This window comes from Myotis yumanensis, unplaced genomic scaffold (genome assembly GCF_028538775.1).
Source record: "Myotis yumanensis isolate MYYU_CA2020_CCGP unplaced genomic scaffold, mMyoYum1.0.hap1 SCAF_9, whole genome shotgun sequence".
Taxonomy (NCBI): domain Eukaryota; kingdom Metazoa; phylum Chordata; class Mammalia; order Chiroptera; family Vespertilionidae; genus Myotis; species Myotis yumanensis.
The window spans coordinates 57,547,939-57,562,123 of record NW_027223760.1 but is presented as its reverse complement, the minus strand read 5'-3'; the positions used below and the strand labels follow the sequence as shown (position 1 = coordinate 57,562,123).

General features: G+C 35.0%; 1 protein-coding gene across 3 annotated transcripts in view; it reads left to right on the top strand.

Moving 5' to 3' along the window:
* The window catches only part of SNX13 (sorting nexin 13), a 106,434-nt gene that overhangs the window by 80,540 nt on the left and 11,709 nt on the right, over positions 1-14,185 (top strand). The window contains exons 18-21 of one of the 3 annotated variants that reach the window (XM_070424395.1): positions 1,982-2,154; positions 6,115-6,222; positions 6,673-6,783; positions 13,558-13,719. In XM_070424395.1, coding sequence (XP_070280496.1) covers positions 1,982-2,154; positions 6,115-6,222; positions 6,673-6,783; positions 13,558-13,719 — 554 coding nt within the window. The remainder of the gene's footprint in view (positions 1-1,981; positions 2,155-6,114; positions 6,223-6,672; positions 6,784-13,557; positions 13,720-14,185) is intronic. The other 2 variants (XM_070424396.1, XM_070424397.1) reach the window with 2 other exon arrangements.

Genomic DNA, 14,185 nt, shown 5'->3' with positions numbered 1-14,185 from the left:
GGCTAAATTAAGCAATATGCTTAGTGATGAGATTGATTTATATTCTGGTCCTACATTTTTATCTGGCTATAGATTAACAACAGTTTGCACATCACCTGCTATGAGTAACATGGTCCTAATGAAAACAAAACCTATTTCCACTGTAATATCTCACCATCATCCCAAAATCAATATATATGTAACCTCATTTATCTTCTTTAAAACCAAATTACCTTCTGTCTTCTGTGCTTCTTTTATAATAACGTCATTGTTTTTTCTATGGTGCAAACATCCCGGCCATGATCTCTGTGCCTATTAATTTGTCATAAATCTGATTATTCTTTTGTAGAATGCTTTCTTACATTTCTCTTTCTTTTTCTATTCCTTGCTATTCTCCTTGCTGTTATTAACTCCTAACTGGTTATGGTTTGCTGCCTAATTGACCTCTGTTTTCTATTTTCCTTTCCCAAACCTATCTCAAACACAACAGATAAAGCCATTCCCTTATTTACATACTAACTCTCTTGAATGAGGGCCGGTTCTCACATGATGAAAAAGTGTATGGCAGTTTGTTATGCATAGGTCTTTGAGAGAAGGATGATCGGAAGAGGAGAGCAGTGAAATATAGTGTTACCTACAGTTTAAGCTCCTGAGAGCAACATAACCAGCCTTTCTCCAGTTTTATATTTTGTCAAATTATATCTTATATCCCAACATAGGTATGTCTAGATTCATCTATCCTCAAGTGATTGTGTGCCACAGCATCTCCTAGCCTGAGAGTATATATAAAATATTCGTAGAGATAAGAATACAATACGATGAAATAAGAACCAAGTAAATTATAGAAATTAAAATACAGTGATTGGAATTAAGGTCAATGAATGGAATAAGACTAATACAGATGAGTAGAGACTCAGTAAACTTTTTGGAGACCTCAAGAAATAATCTAGGAGAATACAATGCAGAGAAATAAGAAAGTAGAAACTAGGAAATACAAAGAAAAGGATTAAAAAAGCATCTCTTTTCATAAGATTAGTACAAAATGTGAACAGGTTTTGATTTTAAAGACTACTGGACTTGGATAGTTTGTGGGAAATTAGTAGGAAAATGCCTTTAAAAAGTCTCCAAAATAACTACACTTGTGAATTATTGATTAGAAATGAGTTGCCAAAATAGCAGATAAGTCTTATTCCATTGCTTTTGCTTTCTGTTTAGCTGAGGAGATTTTAATTGAAATATAACTAAATAGTGAAGGCTAGTACAAAAGGTTATTATTTTGTTTCTTTTATTTTTCCTCTATTAAATTTCAGGCTCTAATGCTGTGCTGTGAAGTTGTATTGTGGTATCCTAACTATAATCTAGGTAAAAGTCCTTGGGGAGATTGTTCAAAGTAGACATTACTGTGTGGTTGGTTGTGTGGTTGGTCATGGTTGGTCATGTCATCATAAACTTGTAGCTTGTTTTGCAATGTAGCCATCTATATATATAAAAGCCTTAAGCGACCATTACGACTGGAACGACCAGTCAACCAGTTGCTATGATGTGCACTGACCACCAGGGGGCAGACACTCAATGCTGGAGCTGCCCCCTGGTGGTGAGTGCACTCCCACAGCCAACCTCCCACAGTCCCTCACCCCATCCGGCAGGTTCCAACTGGCAGACCCTGTCCGTCAGGCCCCCAGGCCCTGTCCAACAGCCAGCAGGCCCCGGCTGGCCAGGCCCCAATCGGACTGGGAGAGATGGCCCCGATAGGCCCTGATCACCAGCCAGGCCTAGGGACCCCACCCGTGCACGAGTATTGTGCACTGGGCCTCTAGTCATATATAATACCTTATGGGTGCGAGTACAGAGGATGGGATTCTATTTTATCCCCTGGTGACATCCTTTTGTCTCAGTCTGTCATTTCAAATTCTTCATTTCATGTTGTCCTTTTTGTTTTTGTTCTTCATCTTCCTCCTTTTTTGTGTCTTTTGTTCCTCTTCATTTTGTTTTAAATAACTAGTATATGCTGACTATGACCCATATGCTGTGGCAGGCGTTTGTAATGATCATGGCAAGACATATGCATTGTATGCCATCACTGTGCACCGACGCAATCTAAACAGTGAGGAGATGTGGAAAACCTATCGTCGTTACAGTGACTTCCATGACTTCCACATGAGAATCACTGAACAGGTAATGAGGTTTTAAAGTGTGTGCTTTAAATTGTTTCCTGATTCAATGTTTAATTCTAAATAGTTCTGAGGATGTTAAGGTATTGACCAAAGCCAATGAAATAAAACAAAGTAAGAATTTGTGTATAATCAGTGTAAACGTTAGAATGATTTTGAACATTTAACCAATAAATCAGACTTTAACTAATCATAACCACTGTGGACTAGACAAAATATTAATGGTATACCTTGGGAAATTAAAATGAGTGTGTATTTCTCACTTTGAGTCGTGTGTGTGTGTGTGTGTGTGTGTGTGTTTGTGTGTTTGTGTGTTTGTGTGTGTACGCGTGCGCGCTTATCAGAGGTATTTGAGTTTGGTTTAAAGTAAGGAAGGAGATCACTGTAGAATAATTTTTGATTTTCAGAGCTATAGTCATTTTAGATGACATCCTTATTTAATAGTTTAACAGTTAAGTCTTTGATCCATTACATTAAGAACCATAACCTAAATTAAATTTGACATTAACCAAATTTGTATTAAATACAACTCTCTTGTTTTATAGACATATAAGGACTCTTAAAGATAACAAACATAAATTATTTCTGTTCTACTTTTTATTAAATATTTTTTCCTATCCTTAATTTAGAAGAAAATAAACTATCACCAGATGAATGGAGTAGATGATCTATGAAATTTATTTTAACTCTTGAGAGTCTTTGATTTCATTCAAGGCTTATAAATATACAACTGGTATTAAGCCAATACAAATTATACTAATTAATGGTGACATTTGATTGGGTGAACTAAAGCTTTGAAATGACATTGTACTAGTTTAGTAATCAGAAAATGCCTTTTTCATTTAAGAGAGTAGAGGGAAAATGGTTGGCATTGGTAATCTCATTAAAATATTTTTTAATGAGAGTGAGATAAACTACTAATAATTTAAAAATGATTAAAAACAGGTTAGTGTTGACTCCAGAAGCCCATATTAAAAAGACTATTTTGAGTTATATTTAGAGGAAATTAATAACTTTGGACATGTTTGCTTTTTCTGTTCATGTTGAGTACATCTTTATGAATAAAGATGTATAAAAATAAAAGGAAATAATTAAAATGTTAAATGTCATATTATTTTAGAAATGGGCTGAACTCCCCATTCATTTATTTAACAAATATTTATTGAGCTTTTCTTATATGCCTGGCGCAGTTCTCAATGCTGCAAATATAATTGTGAACAAGACAGGTCCTTGCCTCTAGGAGTTTATATTCCAGTAGATACTATGCATGTCTTTTTCATTGGGTGAACTGTAACTAAGTATAAATAAAAGTAGTGATTTAAAAGATATTAAGTATGTATTAAAGTAACTGAGTAAATGCATATTTGTGCCTGGATATAAACACATTTTGAATCCTGATATAAAATTTCAAGAATGTTTTTTAAATTTTCCAGTAATGTGTCTGGAATCTAAACCTGACATATTCGATGTAGAAAAATAAAATCTTTGATTTTGGTATTTACATATAGTATTTGAGTTTTTTGTGAGCATTGTAATACTCTTTATTATTGTGAGTTCTTTAGGAAAATTTCCAATTTCTTTTACATGCCTTTAAAATATTTTTATGAATTTTTGGCATAGAATTATATTACTTTTCAGGAATGGCCTACCTTGTACTTATAAATAATCTTTCAAATACCAAGTTTATAATAAGTCAATATGAAGTATAAAATTTTCCCATTTTTTCCTTTTATAATAATACTTTAAAAAGTTATTAATCATCAATGCCTCTGTTCCAGACAGATAATTTTAAAAGGAGTTTGATAATTTTAGACTTTAAAAAAATAACTGTTATTGTAACATTTATTTTTTTCTTTTTATTAATAATGTTTAATACTTTAAAGTTTCTGAAATAAATTGTTTTCTTGGATACTGTTATATTCCCGTGGTGTATTTCATCATAACGAAATACTACAATATGGGTGGCTTAAACAACAGACACTTATTTTCTCATGTTTACATTCTGGAGGCTGGAAGGCCAGATCTCAGTTTTGGGCTTATCTATCCCTGAGGCGCCTCTTTTTGGCTTTCAGTGACTGCCCTTCTCATTGTGTCCTCACATGGCCTCTTCTTTGTGGACTCTCATTCCTGGTGGCATTTTGTAGGTCCAAATTTCATCCTCTTAGAAGCACAACAGCCAGATTAGATAAGGACCCGCCCTAAGAACTTGTTTTAATTTTATCACCTCTCTAAAGGCTCTTTCTTCACGCATAATCACATTCTGATGCACTGGAGGTTAGGGCTTCATGTTGGGGAACTACAGCTCAGTCCATACCATGTTGGTAATGCCAGAGTAAACTGCGTTCTGTAAAATTGAGTCCATAGTTTAAAATAATGTAGGTAATATTCCAGGAAATTAAATATTTTAGGACTCCTTGAAAACTTTAATTTACATCTATTAGGTGTGATTAAAAAATTTAATCCATTGGCCATTTGATATCCAAGGAAGACATATTCTAATAGTTTTGTGAATTGCCAAATTTATGAATATTACTACAGCATAACTTCTCCCCTGTAAATTGCCTCTCCACTTTCCCCCCTATCTTGCCTAGGGCAAAATAACTGCTTTTACCTTTCATATGTAACATACAATCACCTTGTTCACATTATAGCTCCAAGCAACCATCTAATTTGCCATTCCATTTAATAATTTATCAGAATCTTCCAGTTTGTGGATGAAAATTATCCTACACCTTTTCATTCCTCTTCTCTTTAATCTCTGCTCCAGAAATGAATGAGTTTTTGAACATAGAATGATTTTAGAAAATGGTTTCACTTCAGAATATGTATCACATATGAAAAGCAATGAGGCTGTTTGAAGTTTCAGATGCTAGGCTGTAGGCCAGGCACAATCACTAGCTAAATGACTTCCATCTTAAAATGTTTGTTAGTAGCTAGTGTGGTTAAAACTGCTTCAGTGAGGCACAGCAGTGTACTGCGTAGCTGGGGCTTTGAAGGTGCACCCAAGTGTTAGGTAGTCTAGCACTTTACTTTTCATGTGGTTGGAGGGAAAGTATCAGTGTAGTACTCAGCTGTGTATATACAGAATTGTAATACAGCTGTAAGCTATATTTAAAAATTTCCTTTTCTCTTAATAATTAGCCATTACAAGAATTAATTTATTTGAAGTCATCAATATAAAAATATTTCTTTATAAGATTTTTTAACAAGCCAGAAACACATAACTTTGATCATTAAAAACTTATTTGCTAATACTTTATTTACAAGTCAAAGGATTGTTATAGATAACATTTTTAAAAAATTTTTATTATAAAAAATTTGAACGATCTCAAAATTAGAGAAAGTATTAAAATGACACCCCATGTGAATATCGCCCATCTTCATCAGCTGTCCATGTTTGTCATTCTTTATTGAAATTACTTTATAATATATAACATTAGAACTGTGGTTTGCCTTTGCAACAGCGTGGATGGACCTGGAGGACATTATGCTAAGTGAAATAAGCCAGTCAGAGAAAGACAAGTACCATATGATTTCACTCATATGTGGAATTTAAGAAATTTCCAAGCAAAATGGAGACAGACTCATACTAGAGACCAGGCAGACAGCTCTGGGAGAATGGGGGTGGGATGGGAGAGTGGAGGGATTGAGCAAAAAAGAAAAAAAGAGGGAACTCATGGACAACAACAGTGTGATGGTTGTGGGGGTGATAGGGGATGGGTGGAGGTGGAAGAAGGCATAGAGGGGATAAATGGTGATGAGAAAACTAAAATAAATTTTAAAAAGAACTGTGATTTGGACATATTTGGAAAATAATTTTCTATTTTCTGATTTTTGCTTAATAAAATACATTGCAAAATGATCTGTTTCAAGATGCTTTTAATATATAGAGAAATTGTTACTAGGAAAATACTTTTTTATTAAAAAATTAAGAATGTATTATTGAATGTATTTTATCTTCTAGTTTGAAAATCTGTCAAGTATATTGAAGCTTCCTGGGAAAAAGACTTTTAATAATATGGATAGGGATTTTTTAGAAAAGAGAAAAAAGGATCTTAATGCATATTTGCAGGTAAGTTTATGTTTATTTTTGACCATAGATTTTCATTTTAATATAGCTAATGAACTCAGTATGTCAAAACGTGTTTCATTGAAGGAATTAAGCTAGAGTGATAGGTTATATCATGAAATATTGTTGGTGAAAACAGTATTTTTTTGGTAACATTTAAAAGTTTTTGCCTGTATTTTTTAATGTACTTTCTATTAATGTTAAATTTGAAATTAGTATGTGGGTAAAATAATAATTTACTAATGTGGATTTTAGGATTATCTGTAAAACCTGAAAATGGAATAGTAAATATATTTGGACAACTTTCATATTAGATGCACTGAAAGTCAAAATAGCAGATGGAGAGAATAGTATATATCCTAACGTTAATAGTCATAGAATTATTGATGACTTTAACTGCATAATTGTTTTTTTAAATGTAAAATTAAAATTTTTACCCTTTTTTCCTGTTAGTTACTATTAACGCCTGAAATGATGAAAGCATTCCCAGTTTTGGCTCACTATGTGTATGATTTCCTTGAGAATAAAGCCTACAGTAAAGGGAAGGGGGATTTTGCTCGCAAGGTAAGCAGGCTATTGCATTGATTTTCTTACAGATCTATTTTCATACTTTATTTTCAATATAAGGAAATAAATTTATACTTATGTATGTTTTAAAACTAGAAAATGTTATTAAATGTAAAATGGCATGTTTATCTTCTGTGATTTACTAAGCCTATCAGTAGGTGTATCTAATAAGCATAAAGTCCTATCTTTACATGTGGATTAAAGCCAGCAGTAGCTTCAAAGAAAGGGGAAAAAAACTTAGAAATGATGCATTGATGAAGATTTGCCTAAAACAGGTCTCAAGCTTTTCATAAGTTTCAGAAGGAACTGTTTCTTACTAAGAGGAAATGTCTTAACTTGGAGTAAGAGTAAGAAAAGTGTTAAATAGGATATGTTTTTTATGTTTAAGTGAAATCCTTATTATTTAAAATTTCTTTTTGGATGCAAGACCTATACTTGGAATAAGATACTAGGTTAAAACAATAAATGATTAAGTGCTAAAATTGGGCAAGATGCAGCGGTTCTCAACCTGTGGGTCGTGACCCCTTTGGGGGTCGAATGACCCTTTCACAGGGGTCGCCTAAATACATCCTGCATATCAGATATTTACATTAAGATGCATAACAGTAACAAAATTACAGTTATGAAGTAGGGATCAAAAGATCCTTACAATCTAAAGATCCTTCTGAAGGAAAATAATTTTATGGTTGGGGATCACCACAACATGAGGAACTGTATTAAAGGGTCGCGGCATTAGGAAGGTTGAGAACCACTGGCTTAGTGGGTGAGAACACGAACTTTGGGATCAGATAGCCTTTGGTTCAAATCCCTGCTCTTCCATTTGCTAGCTGTGACCTGCAACTTAACCTTTTTGGTCTTTTAGTTTTCTCAAAAATGAAGATGTTAATCTTCACTTTAGAGCATTATGTGAATCAGATGAGATAATCTGTGTATTACAGTGCCTGGCAAATAACTAACCTGAATAAATGTTGGGTCTTAGTAGTAGCAGAAGCAATAACAGCAGTTGGAGAAGCTTGGCGAAGGAACTCTGTGTATTATTTTTTGCTACTTTTTAGAAGTGTGAAATTATATGAAAATGAAAATCCACAAGAAAAAAAAGACTTCCTTGCCACTCCCTCTGCCCTGCCTATTGAAAATACTAACTTTTAAAACATTAAGGATTACCTCAAAAAATTAAAGATGGAACTGCCTTATGACCCAGTGATTCCACTTCTGGGTATATATCCGAAGAAAACTGAAACACTAATTCAAAAGAAAGTATATGCATCCCTGTGTTCATTGCAGTATTATTTACAATAGCCAAGATTTGGAAGCAGCCCTCATGCTGTGCCCATCAGTTAGATCAGTGATTTTCAACAGTGTGCCACAGCACACAGGTATGCCAAAGAATTTTTAAAACATGCAACACCTGACTATTTAGTTAGGGGCACTTAACCTCTTTTCCCTTAGATTGCCAGATTGAGAAAAAAAAAAGACTAGCCATCCAGTGTGAATGAATCAAAATTATACCTATTATGATAGTTTATGTGAGCCATGAGATGAAAAAGGTTGAAAATCGCTGAGCTAGATGAGTGGATATAAAGCTGTAGTACATTTACACAATGGAATACTACACAGCAGTAAAAAGAAGGAAATCTTACCTTTTGCAACAGCATGGATAGACCTGGAGAGTATTATGCTAAGTGAAATAACCCATTTTTATGTGGGATCTAATGAACAAAAGATATTGCTTTAATAATAACTTCCCGGTCATGTACCTTATGTTAGGAAAAACACGGGTGGTCTTATCTTTGTATTTCATGATTGAAGTGATTGAGTTTAAATTCCAACTCTTAAGTGGTTTTATTGTCAATAGAGATGCATTCATGTACTTAATCTTTTTCATGTTTACCTTACTTTCTCATAAGATTGTATCAGTTTAAGCTCCGGCCAGGTAGCTCAGTTGGTTAGAGCATTGTCATGATATGCCAAGGTTGCGGGTTTGATCCCTGGTCAGAGCACATACAAGACTCAATGAATGCATAATTAAGCGAAACAACAAAACAATGTTTCTTTCTCCCTTCCTCTCTCTCTCTAAAAATCAATAAAATTTTTTTAAAGGATTGCATCAATTTTAGGATGCTAAGTTGATAATAGCTTTTTGAAATAAAAGAATCATTATATTAAATATATATAATTTCTTTTTACTAACAAACAGTTTTTATATATCCAAGTAGTTATATATCAGTTTAAAAAATATTACCACTGCAATCTAAAGATCCTTCTGATTCATTTTTGGAAATCCACAACACATACTTATAAAAATAATAAATCATTGCAGTAATTACCAGGGTCATTTTGATGTCCTTTAGATTGTCAGAATAATTTTTATGCCTATCAAGAATTAGGGGCACCCGTCTGGTGTGCCTCAGTGGTTGAGCATCAACCTATGAATCAGGAGGTCAGGTCACATGCCTGGTTTTCAGGCTTGATCCCCAGTAGGGGGTATTCAGGAGGCAGCCAACCAATGATTCTCTCTCATTGATGTTTCTGTCTGTCCTTCTCCTTTCCTCTCTGAAATCAATACAAATATATTAAAAAAATAAAAAGAATTAGGAGTTTTCAGCTGCCTTTTCTTTTGGCTAAATTATAGTTTAATATTTTTTCTTAATTATATTTTACTAGAAATTAAATAGCTATTAGAGAAAATTATTTGTAAACATTGACTATTTAGAGCTTGAAGTAATATTTTATAACACATTAACTTGATCATACAGTTTGTCTAGCTTTGCAAAATATATGGATGGGCCAGTTTGCTAGAAAAACTAACTTTCAACCAGTCTTCTCTGTGCACACACAATGTCCTTCTGTCCAGTTTTATATCATGGTGCGAAGGCGTTTCAAGCTATAGTTAGGGACCTAAATTTAAGTTAAAATTACTTTGTGTTTTTACCAATACAAAAAACTCAACCTAGGTGGTAATTAAATGACTAGGTAACATCTTTGTAAGGTAGGCTAAGTGCCATTAACCCATAATTTACTCCTCTGCTGGATAATTTTCAAGTTTCTTTTTCTGTTATAAGCATCTGATTTAAGGCAAATCCTGTTGTTAGAAATGTTATTATATGGTGATGGACTCCGTTTTATGTATCTAAATTCAGCTTCCTTTAAGGTTAGGCATCACAATCTTAAGTGTTTTTTCTGTCATGCTTGGCTCTCCCAGTCTCCATCCCAAAACAGATGCTTGGGATTTACCCTCAGAAATTGAGTGAAGAAAAAGGGGGTGGGGGGTGGTGAGAGAAAGAGAAATGGATTCTGTAGGTCTGGGATGGTGCCCAAACAACTATATTTTAAATAATTGATGATATAGATTTAGGTTCTGTCAGTGGCAGTTTATCCTCATGTCTAGATAGCATGTGAGATTATATTCATTTAATCAACTCTAAAGGTTGTATTAGTTGAATCCACATTTCTCCTAAACCTACATTTCTAAATTGTAAGATATATAAAATTCTAAAATATTTTTGAGGATATTCAAATAGTTTTTTTACACATATGTGTATGTTTACTTTTATTATTTTATTTTTCAACTACAGTTGATATTCAATATTAGTGTCAGATGTACAGCATAGTGGTTATACATTTATATATCTTACAAAGTGATCTCCCAGATAAGTCTAGTACCCACCTGACACCATGCATAGTTATTATAATACTAGAGGCCCAGTGCACGAAATTTGTGCACGGAGGAGGGGGGTCCCCTCAGTCTGGCTTGCACCCTCTTGCAATCTCGGACTCTCAGGGAATGTCCGACTCCCCACAGGGATCGGGCCTAAACCGGCAGTTAGACTTCCCTCTCACAATCCAGGACTGCTGGCTCCTAACCACTCTGCCTGCCTGCCTCATTGCCCCTAACCACTCGCCTGCCTGCCTCATCGCCCCTAACCACTCTGCCTGCCTGATTGCCCCTAACGCCTCTGCCTGCCTGCCTGCCTGCCTGCCTGATCACTCATAACCACCTCTGCCTCAGCCCCTGCCACAGCAGCTTCATCTAGAAGGTCATTCGACTGTCTGGTCTAATTAACATATTATGCTTTTATTATTATAGATTATTGACTATATTCCCTGTGCTGTACTTTATATCCCCATGACTATTTTGTAACTGCTAATTTGTACTTTTTTGTTGTTGTTGTTGTTAATCCTCACCTGAGGATATTTTTTTCTATTGATTTTTAGAGAGAGTGGAAGGGAAGGGGATGGGTGAGAGAGAGAGAGAGAGAGAGAGAGAGAGAAACATCAATGTGAGAGAGACACATCGATTGGTTGCCTCTTGCATGCTCCCTGGGCCCTGTCCTGCAGCTGAGGTACTTGCCCTTGATTGGAATTGAACCTGCAACCCTTTAGTGCAAATCCATGGGCCAAAGATCTAACCACAGCAAAACCGGCTGTGGCTAATTTGTACTTCTTAATCCCTTCACCTTTTTCAACCAGCCTCCCAAGTGCCCCTCTGGCAACCATCAGTTTGTTCCTTGACAGTATTTTTTCATCTTTATTGTTGAAAGTATTACAGGTGTCCCTTTTTTTCCCTCCATTACCCCTCCTCTTCATTCCTGCCCCTTCCCAGGCCTTCACTGCCTCACTTACATGTGGAATCTGATGAACAAAATAAACTGACAAACAAAATAGATGTAGAGACATGGAAGTGTGCAACAGACTGATGATTCTGGGGGGTGGGGAGGGGTGGGAAGATAGATTAATCAAATACTTTTTAATGTAGGTTGTGGATTAAAGTGAAATTCATGCCTCCTATGCTTCTGAAATTCTACCTCTTCTGTGAACATTAAAACTTAGTAGACAGATGACAATTTTCCCTCAAGCTGTGCATTTTAAATGTGGTAGTCTTATGTTTATCTCTCTTAATTCTGCTTGTGCTCTTAAAATAATAGTTCATTTACAATGTCATTCCAGTTAAACAAAAATTCCTGGCAATAATGTCAGTATTGGAAATAACATTCTGATTGATTTGAGTACTCTCATGGTTAACCAAAAATTACTGTGTATAGAATTAGAATTACAAACAGACACACACACACTTCATCTTTTTATCCTTTTTATTTCCATTTTTCTTTTCACCAGTGGTAGTGTTGTTCATACCCTTTCTTCATGCTCATTTCTGTCCTTTATTTCTACTCTAAATTGCTGTACTTTGACAATATCCCCCTATAGGTTGTATATTCTATGAAGTGTGTTTATAGCTCTATTGGCTCAACTTATACTGGGGAGTAACCAAAACTCTATCCCTTTTACAGTTATTTTTGAAATTCAGTTTTTTTGTTGTTATTGCTGTCTTATTCTACCTTTCCAGAGTGCTTTTCTTGATGGAAACTACAAAAGTATATTAGAGTGCTTTTGTTTTCTTTATATTCTGTACTAGAGGCCCGGTGCACGAAATTTATGTGGGGGGGGGGGGTGTCCTTCAGCCAGGCCTGCACCCTCTCCAATCTGTGACCCCTCGGGGGATATCCCTCTCACAATTCAGGACCGCTGGCTCCTATCTGCTCGCCTGCCTGCCTGCCTGCCTGCCTGCCTGATTGCCCCTAACTGCTTCTGCCTGCCAGCCTGATCACCCCCTAACTGTTCCCCTGCCAGCCCAATGGCCCCCAACCGCCCTTCCCTGCTGGCTCGATGGCCCCCAGCTGCCCTCCCCTGCCAGCCTGATTGGCTTCCTTCACACGAGGCAGTGGAGATGCTGGGACTGGCCTCCTTCGTGCTGCGTGGCGCTGCGGGACCCCCAGGCCTCACCATGCAGAGCAGCTGCACTGTGCGCGCGACCATCATGTGGTGGTGTCGCACGCGAGGACCACCTAGGCTTTTATTAGTATAGATTAACATTATGCCATGTTTCTTGAACAGTGGGGTTCAGTTTTTCTACCATTTGCTTTTTTATTTATGCATGGCACATAATTTGTTTCTGTGGTAGTTTTTATGAGACTCAGCATTTTCTGGAAAATATTCTTGTAGTTTGGTATGACTAGTTTTGTGTCTAACCCCCTTCTCCTTTTTTTTTTAACCTCAGATAGTTCCATATTCATCTGCTTTGGTTCTTTAGATGTTGCTCTCTTTCTTCATTGAAATTATCTAACATTTGTACAACAACATATCTATTTTACTGCTCCAAATCCTCTGGAGATTATTCCATTTTATATCTCTGATCATAATTTCTTTTATAGTTTTTCTATTCTCCTTATTAAAATATCGTTTACATGTCTGGTTTGCAACTTTTTTTCTTCTTCATAATGGATTTCAAATTCTCTATATAGAATGTATGTATCCTAAAAATTATTTTTAAAAATTAAATTTAAATAGTCACTTGTTAGTTATTTCAGCTTTCGGTTTATCTTACCAGCTTGTTTATTTTTCAGTATCTCCTCAAAATATCTGTCATTGTTGCCTTAAATTGTGGCAGAAGGATGTTATAGCTAATTCCAATTGCATCAGTTTTTGTTTTGAAAAACTTTATTTTCAGAATTTATTAAATAAGGCAGCCACAGTTTATATTTATTTTCTATCAATAACATTATCACTCAAATTTTTTAGTTATACATTTGTGTGTGAAGATACATTTTTAAGACACATCGAAGACACAGTTACATACTTTTTAAATGAAATGAGCTATTATAGACTGGAAAATTATTGCATCTTTCATACGTTACACTCTGTTTTCACAGACTTCTCAGTTGAATAACAGATCTGATACAATAAAGTCATGGTATAACATCTTTTCCTCTTTAGATGGACACTTTTGTGAATCCACTTCGAAATTCTATGAGGAATGTTTCCAATGCAGTTAAATCCCTTCCTGATAGCTTGGCAGAGGGAATGACTAAAATGTCAGACAACATGGGCAGAATGTCAGAAAGACTAGGTCAAGACATAAAGCAATCATTTTTCAAGGTAAGATAATTTGCATTAATGTCTAAAGCAAATTATTTTTAAGTCACCTAAGATTTATTGAGCCCCTGCTTAGATTTACCTATTTCTTTCAGAAGTTCAAAGCCTCTCACATATAGTCTCATAAAGAATTAAAAAAAAAAAAAAAACTAAAGAGAATACATTCTTACCAGAAATGTATACTATAAAATCCAGTTTCTGCTATGGTAGAATTTTAAAATCTATGTAAAACAAATATTTTAAATTGGTAAAGTACAGGTAGTGGACCAAGTAGTTTGTTGTTTCATAATTTGTACCTTCAAATTTTGATCTAGATGTTTAAGGTTATAATTAAGATTATGGAATAAAACATATAGCTATTACAGTTTTCATTAGATCAGTTTGAATGAAGATGAAATATACAGAAACACAGAATTTTTTTTACTGTAAGAGACAACTCCTAAAATAGTGTGTGTCAGTCATACTTCTC